The sequence below is a fragment of the Phaseolus vulgaris genome, chromosome 5 (genome assembly GCF_051622355.1).
Source record: "Phaseolus vulgaris cultivar YP4 chromosome 5, ASM5162235v1, whole genome shotgun sequence".
Lineage (NCBI taxonomy): Eukaryota > Viridiplantae > Streptophyta > Magnoliopsida > Fabales > Fabaceae > Phaseolus > Phaseolus vulgaris.
In genome coordinates, this window is record NC_143502.1 from 35,383,385 (window position 1) to 35,408,541 (window position 25,157).

The following is a 25,157-nucleotide window of genomic DNA, read 5'->3' on the forward strand; positions in this document are numbered from 1 at the left end:
GTGAAGGCTTTTGTGCTTGTTGGCCCTGACCGAATGTTCTCTAAATATTTTTTTCTTTCTTTTGTTTAAAACAAGTTCTTCATTTTGAATATAGAAGGGGTCCCAAGAACTACCTTCACTTTTCAAGCTGCCCCTTGTGTGTTGTTCGCAATTCACATGAAAGACTGGTTCGCGTCATTTTCTTAAAAAAGATATTAGATCACCGTGGGAAACTTTCAAATGAGTAATACTTACCATTCGATTATTTTTCAAAAGCAAAGCCTATCCCTTTCGCTCCTCAACCTCAATGTCACAAGGAATTGAGTTGGAAATGATTAGACTAGAACTGGATCGCTTATTGTAGAAGGAATGTCACTGGCTAGAAAGGATAAGGAATAAACCGCCATCGAATACCTATAACCACTCCGACTACTTCTTATGCATGAGTCTCATTCGACGAATGGTCGTTGTCACACCTCAATAAGACCAACTTCATTACTTACAAATCGAATCGGCTTTGAGAGCCCTTGGCTTGGTGATGAGTACATCCAAACCAAAGGGCATGATGAAACTTAAAAAGGAAGGCTTAAAAAGGCTCAAGAGACTTTACAGCACAAGGTGACTAATATTTTGGAAGCCCAATTATTGAATTGCCCACAGTTTAAAAAGACTTCCTTGATTACATGCACAACATGTTTGGATCCTTAAAAATATAATAATATTATTATTTTTCTTCAAGTAGGATTTGAACCCAAAATCAGATGGAAAGTATCAACTTAACCATTGGGGAAAATGATCTTTCTTGAGTATTTCAAAAGTATTTCAAATTAATCCAAGCTAGAGTTGGTTGAAATCTTCCTATCTCTAGCTTGTAAGGGATATAAAAAAAAAAAAACAAGTTACAAATTCAGCTCACACATGATCAATGGCCCAAGATCAAATCCAAGCTTCCAAAATAGTCTAGGACTTTCTTTTGCTATGTTTTTAGTAAACTGTATTAGACTGTGTAATTTTTTTCTCCTAGATACTATCTTATCGTTTTGAAGAGCTGTAATAATTCTAGGCTATACATCTTTCTTTTCGATTGCAATAGTGACTCAATTAAAAAGAGAAGCTTTCCACCAATACTCTCTGCCTTTTTGTCCCTTTATCCCATATATCCATATTCGTTATAGCACATGAAGTACAAGCAATGTCAATGGCCTACTGAACAGATGTCCAGTCTATCCACCCACGGCAATGGTTGAGAAAGGTGTTTGTTCATTACACACCGAAAATAGAATTTAAAATATTTACCTGATTGGTAGGTACTATAAAGTTCTTCAATCAAACGGGATGGAACAGTATACTCAAGAGAAGCACTAGCCTCAACCTTTTTCATCAACTTCTTAAATCGTCCAACCTGGAATGGGACAATTGTTGACAAGAATAACAAACAATATTCATACTCTAGTAATGACAAATTACATTAGTGAGTCACAGGGATGAAAGATTATGAACATAAACTCAACTACAGAATGATAATTATTTATTCAAAGCCAAAGCAGCAAGTGCTTGTATCTTTTTGATAATTCAAGCCAAAACAAATTAATATATATATACACACACACACCTAATCTATACTAGAGATCAACTTAGTTGCTTAGTGAGTAAAAAAAGTTAATGGAGAAAGAACGTAATTGTTGAATCTAGTTAGTAGTCAATACGAAGTCATAATTTAGCCTCTTCCATGGCTCAAATGCCATAAAACTCGATCTAGCACAAGCCAGAACCATGAATGAGACAAGAGAACTTCATACCTCATCGTTTGACATCAAAGTGAAGCAACGCCCAGTCTGACCTGCTCTTGCAGTCCTGCCAGCTCGATGAACATAAGTCTTTATGTATTTGGGCATGTCATAATTAATAACATTTCTTACCCCTTCTACATCCATTCCCCTAGTCATTGCATCAGAAGATACAAGCACTTGAAACTGCCCTTTTCGAAACTCATTCAGTGTCTTGCTGCAGAGAAGTAGCATATTTTTGTCAAAACACTGGCATGTATAGTTTTCAATAAATTTGGGATATCTAGCTATTATTTCAACAGTAAGCTTTAGTAAGCCTTTTAATATAAGTTGTTTCAAACATCATAAGCTAACCTAAAGTAGAAACTATAAACACACTGACTTTCCATAGATGAAAATGTCTTTCAGAACAGGTTTCGCATCATGTCCAGTATACAAGGAGAGCATTCAGCTCAAAAGTTTAAAACTTTAGCTAATTGTTTAGAGCGAGTTAATCAAAACTTACCTTCTTACTCGTTGATGTTGATGACCAGAATACTCCTTGATGTCAATTTGCAGATTTCCAAAACAATTCAGCAATTTGCATAGACGATGTGTTGAGTCCACAGATCTTGTAAAAACTATGCATTTTTCTTCTCCCAGGGATTTCAAAAGGGCAACCAAGTACAGGGGTTTGACCTTTCTTTCTCAGATCTACAATACATAAAAATTTAAAAGCACAAAGGTAACTTTTTCATTATAACCTATAAAATTTTAAATTTGTGAAAAAATAAATCTAGTAACTAGCTAGCTATAAGAGATGCCAAATTTATGGTGACAAAGGCTAAAAATGATCCCCATCACACCCTTTAGAAATTTAAAGAAACAAACTCCTATGCAATGTCATACCAGTTTGTATGATTCCAAATTTTCTGGGAGCCTATACCGCATTTTGCCAGGGCTGAGGAATAAAGGATGACGCAAATTAAGTTGAACAAGCCTGCCTGGGTCTCAAGTTAATGTCGCAGATAAAACAACCTTTGCCAGCCTAGAGTGAGGCCTTGACCCGCTCTCAACTCTACCACTACAGAAAAAAATCAGTCAAGCAAAAGTATGGTGAGCATTCATTTGTCTATTAAATGAAAAGATAACAAAGATAATAATAGGAACTATATAAACAACAATTAAAGATCCATTTTAAGTTTTAATATGCCAATTACAATATTAGTCTAATAAATTTTTTAAAAATTGAAAACGGGTAACTAGTAAGACTATTAATGCAACAACATATAAAACTTTATAACTATAAAACTGGACATATATTATTATTAAATTATTTTCTAAATATTTTGATATAGAATCTAGGTGGAAAAGGTGAAAGAAACTGGGCAAGGAGAGGGGAATAGGACAAAATAGAGAGATAGAAAGAAGAGGAGAGATAAACAGAGGTCAAAAACTCTGCACTGCATTTGACTATCATTTCCATCTGTCTACATTCAGCTGTCTGGAATAGAACAACTTATCTTATTCATAGGCAAAACATCTATGAACTAACAGTAGCTGACGGACTAACTAACATCATTTTCTTATTTATATTCATGTATCAAATTTTAAATTTCATCATTACAAAAAATTAAAACAAAGGTTTAATGCTATGTTTAGTTCTATCATTTAAGAGAAACAACTAACACTTGAATGTTACTGCATTATTATGGATAAGAAACCAAAAAAAAAAAACACAGCTACATCTAGTAGAGGAATAACATCATGCTTATTTTATATATTCTTAAAATTTCTTCTAATTTAGAGAGCAACAGTTGTCCACTTAACCAACTTGCTATATCCACTGGGCAACACACATGTTTTCCATTTTTTATTGATACGAACATTTCAAGGGAGATTCAAACAAATTTTAAACCCACCATGTTCTTCTGTTCCAGGGAGAAAAGGGGACACCACCATCATCATTGTTGCTAGATTGGGTGGATCTAAGTACAGTGGGTAACCAGGACTGATAGTCCTCCCGGAGCAACCGATCTGCTTCATCAACTACCTGACACCATTTAACTTGTCAATAGACAAACAAAAGAAGAAAACCACCAAAGTTAAAGGGCAAAAAATTGGTACACCAATGAGTTGAATTTCCAAACAAAAAAAGATATTTATTTTTCCTATAAATTAAAAATCACGCTAAGTAGTATTCTTGAGAGACAAGAATGTTACCACATACTTCTATATGCTAAACATATGATATAATGATCATTTCCATCAAATAGTGTCAACAAACTAATTTCACTACTCACAAGAAAATGGAGATGCTTCAATGTGAAACCCCTAGACAAGTGGACATGGTCCACAAGCCTTCCGGGGGTTGCCACCAATATGTCCACCTTACTTTGAAACCAGAATGAAGAGAAAAACCCAAGATCTGAATCCTCATCTTCACCCGGTAAGTAAACGAGATTAGAAATCTCATCAGCAACCGAAGATTGACCAACAGCCAAGCCCACACGCAGGCCTACTGGCAATGCAATAGCATCAAAAACCTGTTTAACCTGCAAGGCAAGGTCACGGGTGGGAACCACAACCAAAGCACGAAGGTACTTGACAGTGGAAGCAGGTAACAACTTTTGCACGATGGGAAGTGCATAGGCCAAGGTTTTGCCACTTCCTGTGGGCGAGTTTATACAAAGGTCTCCTCAAAGAAACCTGGTCCAATGATCTCTTGCCAAAGCGCAACTTGAACTGGGAACAGGTTCGAGATTTCCATGTTCTCTAGTGCCAACTTTAACCTGGTGAAATTGAAAATTGTGAGAGGAATTAATTTTAAAAAATGATAAATAGCGTGATTAATGGATTATTAGAGGAAAGTACCGACGGTCCAGGAGAGGAACCCTGCGGAGGGAGAGTTGTTCATAGCGAGTGATGTCGACGGGGTGGCGCATCCATGGCAGAACCGGCACACTTAGTTGCTTTTCTTTGTCCATTGTTTCACAAAAACCCTACACCCTTTTGTTGTAAGGCAGCGCAGGGGTCGACGAAGGAGTAGGTAATTAAAACTGAAAATGCAGGGATTGACGAAGGGGTAGGTAGTTAAACAAAAAAGTGCCTTTAACCATTAATTAAAGAATTGAACTGTTTAAATCATGATAATAATAACATACAAGAACATGCATAACAAAGTTATGAAAATATTAATTGTTGAATCTGTAATCAAATAATTACAAATACATTTTCTCTCCTAAAGTGTAACCTCGTCAATTTAATGGATCCCAAGTGTCCAGGTTTCGTAGTTGTGAAGTAAGATGTTAGGTGAAGCTAGTGGTACTCTTTAATCATAAACTGCCCCATTCCCTAAAACACTCCTAAATTTTTTTTATCTACCATGCTTGAATCTCACGGTTTACATCCTCCTCAATCTCCTTGCCATTTTGTATATGGACCCAAAGCCATGTAACTAATCGTATGGGTATGGTCTCAAATCTAAAAGTTTGAGCTAGATGACTTTTAGAAACTTATATGTCATATACTATATTTTACTTATCAAACAAAAAAGAACTAGTGGAGGAGTGTTGATAGCAAGGTCCCACAGTTCAAATGTCTCCAAACCATTGACTCAAGATTCTTCAAAGTAAAATTTCTCACTTGAAGCAGAACAGAGAGGGTGATAATTAATAAAAAAAAGTGAGGCAATATAGATAACATGGAATCATGGACAAGATGATCTAAACTCCTTCACAACATAGTAAAGTTGTAAGGTAGGCATACTGTGAAGCAACAAATTTTAGGAGATGTCCAGGTAATTCTTCTAGATTGGCATAGAATGCTTCAAAACGGAAAAAATCACTGTACTGAAATGTGAGAAAACTATTTTCACAAATATATAAAAAAATAAATAAAAAAATCATCTGAGATGTATTGTAGTTAAAGAAGAGAGAACTGAGGGAAACATGAAAGAACCCTAAGATGTCGTTAGAGGATAACCGGAGATGCTACGAATGCATAACAGAGAAAGTAGAGAAAACACAAACCCCAACCCTACATCAATAACTAATCTTTACCATCAAAAACCCTAAACCTTACCTTGTCCGATGAGCATAATGGGACGTTTTCAGAGTTATTTCTCCTCCTTCAACTGTCTTCTATGCATTTCTCCTCTTTCGTCACTTGTTTATTCGTGGATGCTCCTTCTTTTCTCTGATTTACCCTACCTTCTCCCACTTCTTCCTTCCCTCAATACTCTTTCACAGATTTTCAAAATTAAAAATAAATGTAATGACATAAATATCCTTCGCCACCTCACCATCCATTGTCAGTGTCAAAGGTATGTTTCTAAAATGCAGTGTCAACCAAACATTTTCCATTATAAAACATAAAATAATATATACACATGCAAAACAGGCAATTAGTTCACAACACATGTTTGTTTGTTTGCAATATTCAGGATCGATATTAATTGCTTCGTATTGGAGGAATATTTCTATAGCACCACCAGGAAGGAACGGTGAACCAGGTGTATGCCCATCTGTCTATATCACCATGGAAGCAAAACGGCTCACTGTCCTCATTGCCAAGAGTGAAAATGCCCCAGTTGTTTACATCGGTCCTGTTGAAACCTAAACGGCTCAATATACCTTTTAAATGATCAGAATCCCATTCATTCCACCAAGGAATAGTTGGATCATTGCAGAAGTAAATGCTGTTTTGAATTCCAACTCCAAGTTCCTTCGCAGAGAAGGATGTTGAGCAACATTTCCCCAAAAATAACATTTGATCCCCCAAATCCTCAACCTTCTTCCATGATAACTGACAAAAGTCCAATGCATATACCTCAAATTTTTGGGTCTCAAGCACCGCATCTTGGTCTGGACTAAAATATCTACAAACAAGCAAAAGCTCCCCACAGGACTCCACAAGATATCTTAAAATTTTATTGGTATGACGATTCTGCAACATTCTCCTTTCTTGTAACTCAAATATCTCAGGCCTTTTTACTTCAAGAAACTGTGTTTCTATCTTGGGAAGTGTTCCAAAATCATCATTACCTTTGTTAATGCTGGAGTAGATACTTTGAACATCAATTTGCCATATATTAAATCCATCCGCCAGGAGATAAAAACTTCCATTACAAAATACAGCATCCTCAAATGGCTCACCAGATAGAAAATCACTGTGTTTACGCCATGAGTTTGCTCCTGTTACCCAAAAGGCCAACTCACGGCGTTGGCTGTGTAGAAGCATGCAAACAAAGTTATTCTCAGAGGGAAGCCCAGAGGGCACCATCTTGTGATAAAAGTTCCATACTGAAGGGAGACTAATTTGGCTTCCTGAAAACGGATTCAACAAGTTAACTTCAAGATAGAAATTGTCTAGATTTTTTACCATAATCAACCAACCACGAAATGATCCCCAACAATACTTTCCACATGCATCCGCTAACTCCAACTCCCAAACACGATTCTCCAATATACTGATACAAGTTCTAGTCTCTTTGTTCTGCTGACCTGACACCAAGAGACAAGGAAATCCATGCCTTTGCCAACTAGGAAGTTCTTCTCCGAGAATAGAATTCCAACTCATACAAACTTTGCTGATCGATAAGCAATCAATAAAGGTCAATTTTTCAGCAATCATCTCAAGTATTTCACGAGGGAGACTAGACCAATCTGCACAGTATTTCTTTTCCAGTTTACTTTTTCTTTTATGTATTTTTTTACTGCATTTGGCATTAAATCTTCTCCTGATAGTTTCCAACAACAATGAAGGGATACATGACAAATCTTCATAGTATTTCTTTGTCAGGTGTCTTTTTTTATATCTTCTTTTCATCCTTTTGGCAGCAATTTTTGTGATGATAGCTTCGAACAGTAACGAGCGCATCCTGCTTGATGTTTATGAGTGAATGAGACATCAAATATACAACGAAAAGATTAATAACAGACTAGTCAGCTGATAGGCGCATAGCTCCAACCACGAACGCAACACCATTTGGGCCCAATCACCTCAATAAAACTAAAAATTCTCTTTGTCCTAGAAAATAAGGGCACGTTTCCTAAATATCATGTTAAATCTGATTTATTTTTTACTAAAATGACCTAAATATGAATACTTTTTAAGGTTCACAATTACAGTGATAAACGTGTAAAATGCAGAATATTGTATAGAACAGAGAAAAGGAGGAAAATTAAACAATCATGGCCAAGCCAATACAAAGTCCAACCATAATACAATAATATTTAATTCCATTGTGCATTCACTCTAATGTGCCACAAATAGCATATAGCAGAGGAACTAGAATTTCCTAGGCTGACTTTGGCATAGGATTCATTGAAACCTTAAAAGCTGAAACCTACTCATCACTTGCATCAGTAGGCTATGTTGCAAAGAGAAAAGTACATGTTGCAATCCACCAAGTAAAACGATCCACAAAGTTCAAAGATTGTATCATGGAGTTCTCATAAACAAAAAGTTGTGTCACAGAGCAGTACAGAAGCTGAGTATAGAAGCATTGCTGCGGTTTTAGCAGATATTATATGGCTTATGTCTTTACTCAATGAGCTACACATTCACCCTTCTTTGTCTAAAATTTATTCTGATAATTTGGGAGCTGTTCTTTTAAGTGCTAACCCAGTTATGCACTCGAGACCAAACACTTTCAACTGGATATGCATTTTGTTCGTGACTATATTCAAAAGAAAAAAAGTATCTTTGATTCACCTTCCTGCACCATATCAAGTGGCTGATGTGCTTACCAAAGCACTGTCTAAGTCAGCTTTTACTCGTTTCAGAGATAAACTTATGGTAGTCATTAATCCCACCGTAAGTTTAAGGGAATGTTAATCATGTAAAGTAATTCATGTAGTGTTTGCCTATGTACAAGAAATTTGTCATCTGTGTTTTCGTATTCTTATTTATTTTGTATTTTCAATATACCAGTTTTTGCTTATAAACTTTTCTATCTTTGTTTCATCTCTCTTCTTCTCCTTACATACACTTGCATCATTAGGCTAAGTTGCAGAGAGAAAAGTACATGTTGCAATCTACAAAGTAACACGATCCTCATTCTGCTAATGTTGAATCAAACAAATCAAGAACAGAAAGGATTTTCGAAAACAAGAATGCAATGCGCTTTTTAAAGATTGATAATAATATGAAGCACACACTAACTTAGGAATCAACCAGGTTATTCACAACCTAGGAATAGTTATATGGCTAAAACCCCATCAAATAATAGAGTAAAAATACAGATAACTTTTTTATCCAACCCGTGACAAAATAAAAATATATAAAATTCACAATGAGAGCCCTAGATACAAACACAAGTGAGAGGGAAGACCAAACCCATGAAAAAGTAGAATGATCACTAACCTGGCACAGCAAGTTCACACGATGCTCCTCTTTAACCAGGTAAGTGTGGTGAACCAGAAAGACAAGTTGGAAATACGAGGAAGTTGAACCAACTGATATTAGTATATGAAAATAAAAATAAGCTGGGCTTAATTCAAACAAAACCCACATTTAGGTCAGGCCCAAATTCATTTAATCAAGCATTTAGCGTCCTTTTTGGCTAATTAATTCCCACTTTTTATTACTAAAATTTGTATTTTAGATTAATTTAAATACATGTTTTAATTATATTAAAATATTAAAAAAAAAATTGTTTAACTTTAAACCAATTCTTTTGCTATAATTTATAGTTCTTCTTTTTCTTTATCAAAACAAAAAATAAGGAAAGAGTTTGTGCACTAAAGGTGTAAAGAAAACTTATGCTGAAATCACACACTATTATGTATAATACGGATGTTTATTATGATTTTTTTTTAAATTACAAGGAGTATTTAAAAAATATTATGAATTTTAATTGATTGGATATAAAAATATTTACATTAATAATGAATAAAAATTAATGTCATTTAGAACTATTGACCTATAATCTATTCCACCAAGTTTGATTTATAATACTTTTTATGAAAGGAAAATTAGATGAACTTATTAATTAAAATTAGTTTATATAGAAGTGAAAAAAATTCAAAATTCTGTAAAACCTTGTACAAATTAATTTTTGTATAAATTAGTTTTATTTTTAGTAAAAAATAATTTTTAAAAAAAACTTATTTTATTTTTTAAAAATCATATAAAAAAATTCAACGTCTAAATTAATGTTAATTGTATGAAATTTAATAAGGATATCTCAGCTGATTGAGAAAATTGCTTAAGTTATATTAATTTTATTAATGTGTTCAATTTCTACATAAATAAAAATTATTAACTTCTAATAAATCTTAACTCTTGGGTGCAAAAATAAACATTCCAATAATCTTATACATCTATATTACAATAAAATTATTAAATAATAACTAATTTTAAAGATAAAAATAATTAATTATTATATAGATATAGATTAAGTTAAATATTATGTTATAAACTAAAAAATTATTGGTATACAAAATAGTTTTTTATTATTAATAAAAATTGATAAACTAGTTTCTAATTTGATATATAATAATATCTACTAAGGTTTTAACTATTAATTCTTTTAAATTTAAAATTAATTTGTATAGTGACTAATTTAAAATTTAAAATAAACATTGGTAACTAATGTTATATCCTGCTTTTGTAGCGAAAATGGTGTATTTTGGGGATGAGGACTTATGTTTGTTGATTATGTTAACGGTTCTTTAATGTTATATGATTAGTTTATGTTTGACTCATGTCTATGTTTATGTGGTGTTATACGATTGTGGTTATCTAGATATAAAGGTGGGTGTAGTTTGAATGATGCACTGATAGGAATCTAATAACTTGATGTCCAATCGGAATTATGTTATATTGGGTTGTAAGGCTAATAAGTAGGATTGGAACACCTGAAGGAGTCCATCTAATTTAATTATTTTTTATTGATAAAAAAATATCAATTTATAAGTTTTTATTAATAATAAAAGCTACTTAAATACTAATTATTTTGTAGTTTATAAAATAGTATTTAATTTAGTTCGTGTATAATTAAAATTATTTTCTTTAATGAATTTTTTTAGTGTATATCAAAATTATAAAAAAATAATTTTTAGTTCTTACACGAATAAGAAAGTAATTATATTTTAAACAATTTTATTTAAAAAATTATTAATTTAAAATAATGATATTATTATTATACTCATTCATCTTTTTGTATAAATAATTAAATAAAAGAATTCGTAAAACAAAAGAACACCTCATATTTGGAATAAGAAGGAGATGTGTGGGACTTGAGAGAGTAGGCGTATGAGGATGAAAGAGAAAAATGATAAGAAAGTGATGGTGTTTGGATTTGGATAGGTTAGAGTGGATGTGTGAGAATTTTTTTTATTGACAATAAAATGAATAAATATGAATCATTTTAGAGGTGGTCCAACCTTTATACATAAACACAACTTTTAACCTCCCCCACTAGACATACTCCCATATATGCCTATACAGAACATTCCTAATTGCACCTATAGAAAATCACCTGAGGCAATCAAACATACATCTTAAATGAGTACATCATGAGATCATCTTCATACAAACTAGAAGGTTAAAACACCAATCAGAAAATGAGAAAATTGCAGAATGTGACTTGGATGTAACCCAAGACCAAACCTTTAATTGGACCAAAGCAAAAACTTCCAATACATTTGCTACACCTCCTTTAAAGATTACCATGTTTCTGTGCTTCCAAACCTCATTGACTATTGCAATCCAAATCACTCCTCAAACTTCATTCACCGAAGCAGGCACGTTGTACATCCTAAATTGGGAAAAATTTAGCAATGGGATGTTGTGAAACGCACTCTGCACACCCAGACATACACAACAATGGTTCCACAATAATCAGGCAAATCTACACTCGAAGAACAAATGGGTACTAGTCTCCTCCTCTACCCCGCAAAGACTACACATAGAACTTACAACCGTGATCCCGCGCTTTTCTAGGTTAGCCTTAGTGACTAACTTATTTTTCAACACCCTCCAAGTCGTAACTAGTGCAGAAGGTACAACTTTACACTTCCAAAACTTTTTAAACACCATACCATTCTCCCCTACTTCGTCCCCCTTAGACGGAGGTAAGCAGATTTAACCGTATACCCGAATTCCTCCCTTTCCTTCCACACCCACCTGTCCTCCTTATCCAAGTTAAAACTCACACCTTGGACTTCCTGAGAAAGTAGACCCGCTAGTTGTTTCTCCCATTCAAATACCCAATTATCTTTCCAGAACAAAACATCCTTCCCAGTACCCACCTTCCAATGTATGGCTTCTTCGAAATTCTGACCCCAACCTTCCAAGCTCTAGACCTCCCTCAAATATTTCCACCAAAGAGAGTCCTTGTTATCTTTCGCTCCCTCTCTCAAACTTCTCCACCCCCCATACTTGGAGTCAGTAATCTCCTTCCACAAACCACCCTTGTCCGACCCAAACGCCATATTTTTTTACCGAGTAACGCCAAGTTAAAAGTCCTTAAGTCTATGATTCCAAGACCACCATCCTCACGAGCTTCACATACCTTTTTTCAGGAGGCCCAAGCGACCTTTCTACCATCGGAACCTCACCCCCATAGGAAATTCCTTTGGATTTCCACGAGCTCGTTTGCCACCATCACAGGAATTTTGAATAAAGATAGATAAAACAATGGGATAGAAGACATTACCGACTTAATCAGGCAAATCCTCCCCGCCAAAGACAAGAATCTACCTTTCCACTTACTTAATCTTCTCTTTAGTCTATCAACCATTCCATCCCAAAACGCCATTCTCTTATGATACCCTCCTACCGACAAACCCAAGTATGGAAAAAGAGTTACCATCGCTTCGTAATTCAGAATCGCCGCAAAACGCTGAATCGTTATCTGCTCAACCCCCAAACCACCTATTTTGCTCTTCATAAAGTTCACCTTAAGCCTGAAAGAGAGTTCAAAACAATTCAAAGTCGCCTTTATATTGAAAACACTTTTAACATTTGCTTCACAAAAGAATATAGTATCATCAGTGTACTACAACATGTTTACCTTCACTTTCTCCCTACCAATCTCCAAATTATCAATCAGATTCTTCTCGATCGCCATCCTGAACACTCCTTCCAAACCTTCTGTCGCAATAAGAAACAAAAATGGAGCTAGTGGGTCTCCTTGTCGAAGTCATTTCTTTGGAAAGAACTCCTTAGTCGGGCTATCGTTCACGAGAACTGACACAGTGGTTGACTCTAGACATCCCTTTATCCAACGAATCCATTTGTCGTAGAAACCAACCTTTTCTAACATATAATAAATGGACTCCCGTCTTACAGAATTGTATGCCTTCTCAAAATCCACTTTGAAGAAAACACATATTTTCTTCCTTCTTTTCATCTCATCCAAAACTTCATTGGCAACCAGTTGTCCAACAGACCCCTCCCTCGAGAAAAGCAGACTGCATGACATCAATAACTATGTTAATCACCTTTTTCATACGTAATGACAACGCCTTCAAAATAATTTTGTACAGGCATCTGACCAACGAAATAGGCCTAAACTCCCCAAGCTACTGAGGATTTTCATTTTTTGGAATCAGACATAAAAACGACACATTTGAACCCCAATGCCAATTACGGCAGAACTCGAAATCCTTCATCGCCGCCATAATATTCACTTTAATGAAACCCTGATTAAAACCATCTAGACCAAGACTTTCGAACTATCAAAGTTCCACATTGCTTCCTTAATTTCCTCTTATGAAAAAGCTCCAACCAACATCTGATTATCCTTCCCGGAAATAGATTTAAAACAGACGTTATCTAACTTAACCAACAACTCTTCATTCCTGACAAATCTGGCTTCAAAAAAGTCTTTGACCTTATCTTTAACTTCATCCTTATTCTCACTCCACTGACCGTTCTCTAGCACCCTATGTAACTCGTTCTTAGCCCTCCTCCATTTCACATACGAATGGAAGAACTTCGTATTCAGATCTCCTTGCTTCAGCCATTTTTGCCTTGTTATTTGCTTCACAACCATCTCTTGCTTAAATAGATTTTTGTTAAACTTTGCTAATGGAGACCTTCTTTCTCCCCTTTCTTGCTCATTCAGATCAAGTTCATCGTCTTTTGCATCCAACTCCCTAATCCTTTTTTGCAACCCTTCGCCCACCTAATTCACATCCTCAAAAATTTCCTTATTCCATACTTTTAAGTCAGCTTTGAGTTTCTTCAGTTTTTCTTTGGGCCCTTTTTCTTTCAAAAACATATATTCCTCCACCTTGCACCTCGTATTTGGGCCATTTTTCTTTCAAAAACACCTTAAATCTGTTGTTGCTCTGCCAAACATCCAGACTCCTGAACGGTTTCGAGCCCCAATTGACGTTCTTATCTCTTATGACGATTGCGCAATGATCGGAGACAGATATACTTAATACGAATTGTTTACAATGCAGCCACACTTCAACGCATTCTTTTGACACAAGAACACTTTCAATCCTGCTCTTCACTAAACCATTTAGTTTATACCATGTGAACTTTTTGTCAATCAACGGGATATCTACCAATTCTGTTTCCTCAATAAAAGCATTAAAACCTTCTGTTTCTCTGCTATAGTCAGACACAAACATCAAACTCTTCCTCTCCTCCCGACTTCTAATAGAGTTAAAGTTGCGCACTACACACCAAGCCTTAAATAATTGTAACGACCTGTATTTGCTAATCTCCTCTCACACCACCTTATTGTCCCGTAATAGTTGGAACAATAAACATTCACAATTGTGACTGTACCTGTGTGGACAATGATGGGCTCAGACAGTACCTGTAACTGGCTATAGAACTGCTGATGTGTCGGTAATCTTTGTGCCTCTTTAAGCCTCCTTCCACCATACTTATATTATTGCTTTGTGGGCTTTTTGTTCTTTATGGGATGGAGATCAATTGTCAACTGATATGTCGTAGTACCTTCATCATTAATACTATTAATATTACTAATTTTATTATTATTATTATTATTATTATTATTATTATTATTAATATAATACTAATAATATTATTATATTAATATTATTAATTTTATAATATCAATAATATGTTATACTTATTAGTTATGATTATTATTTTTTATTATTATTATTTATGATTTTATAATTAATTATATTATAATAATATTTTTAATATTATGTATATAATTATTATTATAATAGTTAGTAGGTAATAAAGATCTGTTGGTAAAAGTTCGTAGCTAATAAGATTCGTGGGTAAAAGTTCGTAGGTTATAAGATTTATGGATAAAAGTTTGTAGGTAATAAGATCTGTGGGTAATAGTTGGTAGGTAATGCTGCATTTACCTACGGATTCAGATTTGTAGATAATATCCGTAAGTAATGTTGTTCGTATGTAATATTCGTAGATAATATTGTCCGTAAATAATATTCGTAGGTAATACTAAATTTACCTACATATTAAAATCCGTCTTTGTGAATAAAAATTCAAAGATAATATTAATTTTTTTTAATGAACCGAGAATGACTTCTGCTTACTCTGCGGTCTCAAAAATTTTAAAATAATAATTTCACCCTTCATCGTGTGTGGATTATATGTTTTCAAAATCTTCCGAAATAAGTTTTTTTTGAATTTTCATAACATAATTTTCAGAATAAGTTTCTCAGATTAATTTTTTTAAATCAAATTTCTGGGATCATAATTTTAAAATAAAATTTCTAAAACATATAAAATACTTTTTGGGATGAATTTCCAAAAATATATGAGATGTTTTTTAAAATAAACTTTTAAAATAATCTAAAACATATGACATAATTTTAAGATGAAATTTTCAGAAAATTTTATAGTAAAGTTAACATTTTATTATTATTTTTTTCTTGGAGGAACAAGGAAGTGTAATTGGAGGAGCATTGAAACATAGTCGCAGTAGATACGCTGGCACCAGTAGCCATGAGACCACCACATGGTACAGCGAGGAGAGTATTCTAAAAGTAATTATACTTTGACACTCTTCCTCCTTTCTATTTTCAACTTACAACTAAAAAAATAATTATAATAATCAAATATAATATTTGATTAGAAAAACAGATGTCATCATTTTTGAACAATTGAGTCAAAGAATAACTTTTGCTATTAGTATGAGAATGCAAGTAATAATCATAGGGGTGTATTTTATCGTAATATATTATTAGAGAAAATATATTTGCAAATGGACACACACGTCATATTATAAAAATATGATCAGTTTTAGAAATACAAAAGGTTGAAAAGTTATATAATTAATTGAATTGAAAAATTAAAAAAAATTACTTAGAAAGATTATACAATAGTTACGTCTTATTAAAAAAATATTCTAATAAAATAGAAAAATAAAACAGTATAAATAAAAACTACATAAAAAATAGTTACAAATAACTATATTTTTTTATATATATAATTGCGTAGATAACACCGGTAGAAACTTAAATGTTGAAGTTAATAATGTATTTTATATTTTTTTATGAAGATATTTTGTTTTTGTAGAATATTATAAATTATTGAGAAAATTTTGTCAGGCGTTGACAACGAACAAACGCGTTATGAAGGAAGATTGGTCAAACCAAAAGTATTGTATTATTGAATAGTCAGAACAGAAAAGTTGTGTTTGTGTTTGTTGCTCCTTCAACTCTAGTTGAATTTCCATCCATTATCATGATTTATTTGTTTGCTCGCTGCAATTGTTCAGTGGGACTCAGAAGATGAGAAACCTAAGGTTCTGTCTTTCTATTCTGGTTATGTTCTTTTCTTTGCCCACTCATCCTTCTCTTGCTGCACTCACCACCGTTTCTGCTGATCAAAAACTCACTGGTGATCAAACTCTCGTCTCCGAAGGAGGGGTCTTCGAACTGGGTTTCTTCAAGCCAGGTAATTCCTCTAACTACTATATAGGCATATGGTACAAAAAGATCGCCATAAAAACAATAGTTTGGGTAGCAAATAGAGACAACCATGTCTCTGATAAGAACACTGCCACGTTAACAATATCAGGTGGTAATTTAGCTCTTTTAGATGGGTCTTCTAATCAAGTTTGGTCAACAAACACGAGTTCTCCCAGGTCAGGTTCTGTCGTGGAAGCTGTTTTACTAGATTCTGGGAATCTTGTGTTAAGAGATAGGCCTCATGATGATGCTTCTGAGCCTTTGTGGCAGAGTTTTGATCACCAGACGGACACGTTCCTTCCGGGTGGAAAAATTAAACTCAACAAGAAAACAAAGAAAGCTCAATACCTCACTTCATGGAAGAACTTGGAAGATCCTGCTACGGGTCTCTTCTCTCTGGAACTAGACCCTGAAGGCTCCACTGCTTATTTGATTACTTGGAACAAGACTGAACATTATTGGACAAGTGGCTCTTGGAATGGACACATTTTCAGTTTGGTTCCAGAAATGAGGTTGAATTATATATTCAATTTCTCCTTTGTGTCCAATGAGAACGAGAGCTATTTCACCTACTCCTTGTATAACTCTTCCATTGTATCTCGGTTATTCATAGATATCACGGGGCAGATCAAGCAACTCACGTGGTTGGAGAGTTTTCAGCAGTGGAACTTGTTTTGGTCACAGCCGAGACAACAGTGCGAGGTATATGCCTTTTGCGGCGCGTTTGGGAGTTGCACTGAGAACTCAATGCTGGGGCCTTGTAATTGCTTGAAGGGTTTTGAGCCAAAGTCACTGTCTGATTGGAATCTGGAGGATTACTCAGGAGGGTGCCAGAGGAAAACAAAGTTGCAATGTGAGAATTCCAATGCCTCCAACAGGGATAAGGTCGGGTTCCAAGAAATTCCCAACGTGGTATTACCTAAAGAGGCACAGTCTGTCGGCTCAGGGAATGCAGGAGAATGTCAATCAATCTGCTTGAGCATCTGCTCCTGCACAGCTTATGCATATGACAGTAACGGATGTTCAATTTGGGACGGCAACCTTCTGAACGTGCAACAGTTGTCTTCAGATGATAGTAGCGGAGAAACTTTGTATCTTAAACTTGCAGCATCTGAGCTTCATGCTGATAAAAGCAGTAAGGGGACGATTATTGGTATAGTTGTGGGAGTGGTTCTTGGCGTTGGGATTCTCTTGGCCATTCTTTGGTCAAGGAAGAGAATGTTGGTATCAGGAAAGGCTGCAGAGGGTTCGTTGGTGGTATATGGGTACAGAGATTTGCAAGATGCAACGAGAAATTTCTCTGAGAAATTGGGAGGAGGAGGGTTTGGTTCTGTTTTTAAAGGAACATTGGATGATTCCAGTGTGGTAGCAGTGAAGAAGTTGGAAAGTTTTAGCCAAAGAGAGAAACAGTTTCAAACCGAAATTCGAACAATAGGGACAATACAACATGTTAATCTTGTCAGACTCCATGGATTCTGCTCTGAAGGCACCAAAAAGCTGCTAGTTTATGAATACATGCCAAATGGCTCCTTGGATTTGCACTTGTTCCAGAACAAGAACTTCGTGGTATTGGACTGGAAAACGAGATACCAAATTGCTTTGGGAATAGCAAGGGGATTAGCTTACCTTCATGAGAAATGCAAAGACTGTATTATACACTGTGACGTAAAGCCAGAAAATATTCTCCTAGATGCTGATTTTTGTCCCAAGATTGCAGACTTTGGCCTGGCTAAGCTTGTAGGAAGGGATTTCAGCAGGTTCCTCGCAACAGTTAGAGGAACAAAAAACTATCTTTCTCCAGAATGGATTTCTGGGGTGCCTATCACAGCCAAAGCCGACGTGTACAGCTATGGAATGATGCTTTTTGAGTTTGTATCAGGTAGGAGGAACTCTGGTGAGCTATCTGATTGTGATGAAGATGACCAATTTACGTTCTTTCCTACCAGGGCAGCAAATATAGTTGCCCAAGGTGGCAATGTTCTTAGCCTTTTAGATCCTTCTTTGGAACAAAATGCTGATGCCGAGGAGGTGACTCGAATGGCAACCGTTGCTTCCTGGTGTATCCAAGAGAATGATACTCACAGGCCAACCATGGGTCAGGTAGTTCATATCCTTGATGGGATCTTGGACGTGAATTTACCTCCAATTCCAACATTTCCTCAAAACTAGAGAATCTTGTTTAATTTCCTAAACCAACTCAAACTCAAGTTCAAACCAGGAGTTCATGTGTGAAGATCAACGACTCAACCACCTCTCTTCAAACAAGCCCCATGGCCTTGGCACGAGAAAATTAGGATCACACGTCTGTCTCATTACTTGTTACTAATACAAAATATGACATCTTTTTTATTGTCACCAGTGTAATTCTCTTCCTCTGTTCAAGGGGTCAAGTTCAAATATTCGAAACAAGTTTCATTCTTCGTAATAAACCACTTGAACAAAAAGAATCGTTAATCAACAACTCAGGTAATTAAGATATATCATAACCAATCAAAAAAATAAAGAAAGGCCAAAAGTGCAAGCTAGTCTCAATCAAAATCTATCTCTAGAAGGAAACACAATCATCATATCGATTTGAACAGAAAAACACGTATCTGCATCATGATCATACTCATACAAATACCCTAAAATGAAAAGAACATGAAAAACACATTCAACTAAGTTTTTCTATTTCCTCCACAGGAATACATGAAAAAGGAGTTACCTCCACAAGAATACTTAAAGAAGGCGTAACATCTAACGTAGCTCTCAAGAATTGGTCTAAAATAGCTGAAAATAATTAATAAAGTGATGTCAAACACAAACGTTTTAGGCATTTTACTATAAGACCAAGACTAAACTAGAAGCTGTACAAAAGCAATAAGGAAGAAGACTTAAAAAGCTTCATACTTAAAAAGCCTTACACAATTTGGCTGTTATCAATAATGAGAAAGTAAATTCCTTTTTGTGTAAATTCATTCTCCACCCCCATCGTCTAAAGGTGATCCTTTTTATTTAAACCTCAGTGTTAAGCTTCTTGTTTCTGGATTATTTTCAGGTCATGTATCCATCTTAACAGCAGAAAAGTTCATGTCATGAACCATTCTTCATTTTCTTGATTATTTGGTACTTCTCATGCTATATGTACCAGATTCAATTCTCAATTATTGCAGAGATTTTATCTTCCGGTTATCTTAAATGACATTGGAGTCATTTACGTTTGGAGTTTTAAATAGTAGGATTCTAGACTTCACTAAAAAAATTATGAACCTTTATGATTGGTTTATCAAGAGAAAAACTCTCTAATTATGATTTGGAAAATGAACAAAAATTTATTTACCGGTTATTAACCTTTATAAGATAGATATATGGTCATCGAACTATATAAAAAATAAACTACTTTTTTCTTAGAAAATAACGTGGTTGAATTTTATAACCAAACTTATTTGATTGGTTGTTAAAAAACCAGTTAAACATAGAACACTTAAATTAAAAAAAAAACAGTTATTAGAAGAAATGACTTAATTTAGTGTTCATAACTTCATAAGTATTTTAAATTAGATTGTCTCCAAGAGAGAATATATGTGAGAGCAAATATATAGTGGTACTGTATTCATTGATGTGATTATTTGGAAGCGTGTATCATGAGATAAACATGATGCCATTTTGGTTATATAATGGATGGTCTATGTTAGTTTTATATGTTTTGTTTCTCTGACTCGCATTTTATTATAAAAGATGTTACTTTTTAACAACATATATAATAAAAACTATCAATTTATGATTATAAATTATTATTTGATATAATATTATTTCAAAATTATTTTATTTTAATAAAAAAATGTTTCTTTATCTAATTATAATAAAGTATAAATTATCAAAATATCATCACTTTTTTTATTATTCTGCTTTTTTAGTGAAATGATAAATGTATAGTCAAAGTTTTTTATTTTATCTTCAAAATTATTTTAAAATAAAGATTTCGTACAATAATGAATATAGAGAAAACAAACAAAAACTTTGATACGTTTTAATTTATTTATGGATATAATGTTGGACTTAAATATTTAAAATCACAATTATAAATAATTAGAACTCAAAATATTATTATTATTTTATATAATATTTATATTTTGATATGTTTTAGTTACTTCAAGTTTACAAAGGGAATGGTTTGGAAAAAAATGTTATTTTTGTTACAATCATTAGAAGTAAAAATATTGATGATAAAATATCTATATGAAAAATGGATTTGATTTTTTATGATTTAAGATTTTCTTTCAAATTTAAATGAAAATAACTTTGAGAACAAATGTTATTATTTTCCTTAGTGCTTATTGTCCCTCACTCTTGTGAAAAGACAATCAATGCAAGTGATTGATTCCTTTTTAGAGTGATTGATTCTATTTAAGAAAGGATAATAATACATTAATAACCATATTTTTTATACAATCAAATTACAATTTTTAATATTATTAATATTTTTTATATAATTTAATTTTAAATTTATCTTCTATTATATATATTTATTTCTAAACATATCACATTAAAAAAAAAATTTATACAACTCTAAAAATTATAAACTATCATTTTTCTTTCAGAAAATGGTATATCTATCTTAGTGTGAGTGTAAAAATGTTGTAGTAATAAGAAGGTCTATACCTCTAGAGAATATATTTTCCCACTTTTTTCTTTTTATATTTCTCACTTATGATTATAATAAAACCATTTTTTTATATCTATTTATTACATTTATTAGTAATTAGTCTCCTTAATCTCATGGTATTCTTATTAGAATAGTTTAAATGGCTCATTACTATTAAATGAATTTAATTAAGATATCTTACAATTACAGACAAATCAATAAGCTATTCGGATCCAAAAAGATGGAACTTAAACATAACACTACAAAAATCAACATGGAAAAACAAAACTCGTGATTACACCATACATTACAATTACATTACTAAATGCCAAAAAGTGGCATTGTGTATATTAACAAGGGAAACCAATTTGTAGTCTAATTTTCTCCTCCAGTGGCCTTGGAGCTTGCTGAAGAGATGTTACTTCTGGCTTGAGAGGAGGAGGTAATTGAAACGTTGCTCTTCTCCTGTGAACTGTGTGTGGAGTTTGAGTCGGTGTAAAAGACTAAATTCTCCTGGTTGTCAACAAACACTTGAAGGGACCTTGGAATTGGAGGCATGTTCACCTCTAAGATCCCCTCAAGGATTTGAACCACCTGAGCCATGCTTGGCCGGTGAGCCTCATTGTCTTGGACACACCATGAAGCAACTTTTATTATTCGAGTCACCTCCTCAATCTCAGCATTGCCCTCCAAACCATGGTCCAAAAGGCTAACAACAGGACCACCTTGGACAACAACATTTGCCGCAAAGGTTGGAAAGAAGGTAAATTTGCCATCTTCTGATGGCTCAGAGTTCCTCCTTCCGGATACAAACTCAAAAAGCATCATTCCATAGCTGTACACATCTGCTTTGGCTGTGATAGCCACCCCAGAAATCCACTCTGGAGCAAGATACCCTCTTGTTCCTCTCATGGTTGTGAGAACCCTGCTGAAATCCCTTCCAACAAGCTTAGCCAGGCCAAAGTCTGCAACCTTGGGACAAAATTCAGAATCTAGGAGAATGTTTTCTGGCTTCACATCACAGTGTATGATACAATCTCTACAATTCTCGTGAAGGTAAGTTAATCCCCTTGCTGTTCCCAACGCAATTTGGTATCTCATTTTCCAATCCAACAACACCTTACGGATCTTGTTGGGGAACAAATGGAAATCCAAGGAGCCATTTGGCATGTAATCATAAACTAGCAGCTTTTTTGCACCTTCAGAGCAGAATCCACGGAGCCTAACAAGATTAACATGTTGTACTGTCCCTATTGTGCTAACTTCTGTTCGGAACTGTTTTTCTCCTTGGCTAATACTCTCCAACCTTTTCACTGCTACCACACTTGAATCACCCAACTTTCCTTTGAAAACAGAACCAAACCCTCCTCCCCCCAATTTCTCTGAGAAATTCCTCGTTGCATTTTGCAAATCTCGGTACCCAAATGCGACCAACGTACCCTCCACAGGCTTTCCTGCTCCAACCATTCTCTTCCTTCGCCTAATCACGAAAAACAAAAGAATGGCCAAGAGAACCCCAATGCCAACAACCAGTCCCACAGCCACACCAATAACAGTCCCCTTACTGCTTTTATCATCATGAAACTCAGATGCTGCAAGTTTGAGATACAAAGTTTCTCCGCTACTATCATCTAAAGATAGCTTCTGCAGATTCAAAAGGTTGCCAATCCAAATAAAACACCCGTTACTGTCATATGCATAAGCCGTGCAGGAACAGTTGTTTAAGCAAGTCGATTCACATTCCCCTGCCTTCCCTGATCCCACAGATTGTGCATGTTTAGGTAACACCATGTTGGGAATCGCAAGAAACCTATCCTTATCCCCTTTAGAGGGATTCAAATTCTCACACTTCAACTTGGTTTTCCTTTTACACCCACCTGAGTGATCCTCCAGATTCCAATCAGACAGTGACTTTGGCTCAAAACCCGGCAAGCAATTACAATACGGCATGGAATTCTCAGTACAGCTCCCAAACACACCACAAAACGCGTATACCTCACACTGTTGTCTCGGCTGTGACCAAAACAAGTTCCACTGCTGAGCATTCTCCAACCACGAGAGTTGCTTGACCTGGCCCGAGATATCCATCACAAACCGAGATACAATGGAAGAGTTATACATGGAGTATGTGAAATAGCTCTCGTTGTCGTTCGACACAAACGTGAAATTGTAGAGAAAGTTCGCCCTCATCTCCGGCACTAAACTAAAAATGTGGCCATTCCAAGGACCACTTGTCCAGTACTGTTCAGACTTGTTCCAAAGAATCAAATAAGAAGTGGTTCCTTTGGGGTCTAGTTCCAGAGAAAAAAGACCCGTCGCAGGATCTTCGTTGTTCTTCCATGAAGTGAGGTATTGAGGTTGCTTAGTTTTATTATCCAGTTTGATTTTGCCACCCGGAAGCCACGTGTCAGTTGGGTGATCAAAACTCTGCCACAAAGGTTCGGAAGCAGAAGCACCATTATGCTTATCTCTTAACACAAGATTCCCGGAATCGAGGAGAGTAGCTATTACGACAGAACCTGACCCGGAAGAACTCATGTTTGTTGACCAAACTTGTTTAGAAGATCCATCCAAGAGAACTAGATTGCCACCTGATATTGTTAACGTGGCAGTGTTCTTATCAGAGACTGGGTTGTCTCTATTTGCTACCCAAACTATTGTTTGTTTGGTGACCTTTTTGTACCATATGCCTATGTAGTAGTAAGAGGAATTACCCGGTTTGAAGAAACCCAACTCGAAGATTTCACCTTGAGAGACGAGGGTTTGGTCCCCGGCGAGAGTTTGGTTTGCGGATACGGTTGTGAGAGCCGCAAGGGAATTGTGGGTGAACAAAGAGAAGAATAGGGTGAGAAGAGAGATGCAGAACCCTGGGTTCTTCATGGTGTTCTAAGTGAGGAATTTGCTGGGAAAAATTAGAGAGATTGTACTTGGATTTCGGTGCAGTGGAACAGAGACAGAAACCATGAATGAAGGAACAACAATGAGTGGTTAGTTAATGCTCTAATGGTGACTGTTGTGTTCATCAAGTGAAACGGCGCATTTTGTTCTCACTACTCTAACGATACATCTGTTAAGCGTCATTGTCACGAGTTGTAAACTTCTTTTCATAATCATTCATCAACCAACAATGAATTGAAACCTTACATTATTTGAAAAATTTAAATAATATTTCTGATTGTTATGGAGTACTCTTTAATATCTCCTGATTTTTTTTTAAGTAAACAAAGGATAGAAGTTTTTTATTTTTATTTTTATGTAAAGCTAGAGATTAATGTATTAAAAAAATAATGAATATTAAATTATAAGTAAGTAATTAATATTTTTTGTTTTCAGGCTAATGCTTTATCTACATAAGACTAAACATTTTCAAATTAATTACAATCCCACGTTTACCCATCTCCAGAATCATTGTTCTTAAGAAATCGCGATAGAACCATTTTCACGTACTATTGAACTCGACTGATAACCTTTTAATTAACTTATTATTGAGTTCAACACAAATAAACTGGTGGTAAATACTTACTTTATACAATTTTTCCTTTGTGTGAATTGATATATGGTAACTTCTTTTTCACAACCAGAGTGGTGGCGAACTGCAATGTGATATAATGCAATGCTAGTTCACATAAACTAAGATAAATCTACAGCTGATGAATAATATTAAATTATTGCTATGCATCATTTTCTCTTCTTTTAATGATGATTAAGACCTTGGTGATCAAGTTGAGAGGGTGGTTGGGAAAAGAAGAGTGTATTAATGTATATAATTGATGGAAAACAAGTAAGAGATTTTCACCATAAAATGAAATCTAAAAATGAATCCTGGCTAGTTGGAAAATTTCTACATGATGTTGACATGACCATCCAATATCGGTGATGAGGGTGTTCGCTGTCCTCTTG

The 25,157-nt window shown here is 34.7% G+C and overlaps 3 protein-coding genes and 1 pseudogene across 5 annotated transcripts in view; 1 reads left to right on the forward strand and 3 right to left on the reverse strand.

Moving 5' to 3' along the window:
• LOC137835507 (DEAD-box ATP-dependent RNA helicase 1-like) overlaps nucleotides 1–5,967 on the reverse strand; it is a 28,525-nt pseudogene extending 22,558 nt beyond the window's left edge. The window contains exons 1-8 of the transcript XR_016521000.1: nucleotides 5,829–5,967; nucleotides 4,620–4,804; nucleotides 4,049–4,537; nucleotides 3,668–3,798; nucleotides 2,655–2,829; nucleotides 2,272–2,459; nucleotides 1,779–1,983; nucleotides 1,276–1,381 (exon numbers count right to left, since the gene is read on the reverse strand). The product of XR_016521000.1 is annotated as a DEAD-box ATP-dependent RNA helicase 1-like (transcript). The remainder of the gene's footprint in view (nucleotides 1–1,275; nucleotides 1,382–1,778; nucleotides 1,984–2,271; nucleotides 2,460–2,654; nucleotides 2,830–3,667; nucleotides 3,799–4,048; nucleotides 4,538–4,619; nucleotides 4,805–5,828) is intronic.
• A 134-nt stretch (nucleotides 5,968–6,101) lies between these two features.
• Nucleotides 6,102–9,251, reverse strand: LOC137834353 (F-box protein At2g05970-like). The gene is made up of 2 exons (XM_068642412.2): nucleotides 9,114–9,251; nucleotides 6,102–7,626 (listed from the first exon to the last, which is right to left on the reverse strand). The coding sequence occupies exon 2, from the start codon at nucleotides 7,623–7,625 to the stop codon at nucleotides 6,198–6,200; it is 1,428 nt and encodes a 475-aa protein (XP_068498513.1). The 5' UTR covers nucleotide 7,626; nucleotides 9,114–9,251; the 3' UTR covers nucleotides 6,102–6,197.
• A 7,054-nt stretch (nucleotides 9,252–16,305) lies between these two features.
• LOC137835509 (G-type lectin S-receptor-like serine/threonine-protein kinase At2g19130) lies at nucleotides 16,306–19,062 on the forward strand. Of its 2 annotated transcripts, XM_090302821.1 has the most exons (2): nucleotides 16,343–16,619; nucleotides 16,904–19,062. In XM_090302821.1, the coding sequence occupies exon 2, from the start codon at nucleotides 17,141–17,143 to the stop codon at nucleotides 18,800–18,802; it is 1,662 nt and encodes a 553-aa protein (XP_090158947.1). In that variant the 5' UTR covers nucleotides 16,343–16,619; nucleotides 16,904–17,140; the 3' UTR covers nucleotides 18,803–19,062. The 2 variants fall into 2 exon arrangements, with proteins under 2 accessions (XP_068500146.1, XP_090158947.1); XM_068644045.2 differs by having other exon boundaries at nucleotides 16,306–19,062.
• Nucleotides 19,063–21,403: 2,341 nt separating this feature from the next.
• Nucleotides 21,404–24,360, reverse strand: LOC137835510 (G-type lectin S-receptor-like serine/threonine-protein kinase At2g19130). Its single transcript, XM_068644047.2, has one exon. The coding sequence runs from the start codon at nucleotides 24,135–24,137 to the stop codon at nucleotides 21,633–21,635; it is 2,505 nt and encodes an 834-aa protein (XP_068500148.1). The 5' UTR covers nucleotides 24,138–24,360; the 3' UTR covers nucleotides 21,404–21,632.
• Nucleotides 24,361–25,157: the final 797 nt, after the last annotated feature.

Excerpts from the sequence above, each read along its gene's own strand:
- LOC137835510 (XM_068644047.2), bottom strand. The coding sequence starts at position 24,137 with ATGAAGAACCCAGGGTTCTGCATCTCTCTTCTCACCCTATTCTTCTCT.
- LOC137834353 (XM_068642412.2), bottom strand. The coding sequence starts at position 7,625 with ATGCGCTCGTTACTGTTCGAAGCTATCATCACAAAAATTGCTGCCAAA.
- LOC137835509 (XM_068644045.2), top strand. The coding sequence starts at position 16,454 with ATGAGAAACCTAAGGTTCTGTCTTTCTATTCTGGTTATGTTCTTTTCT.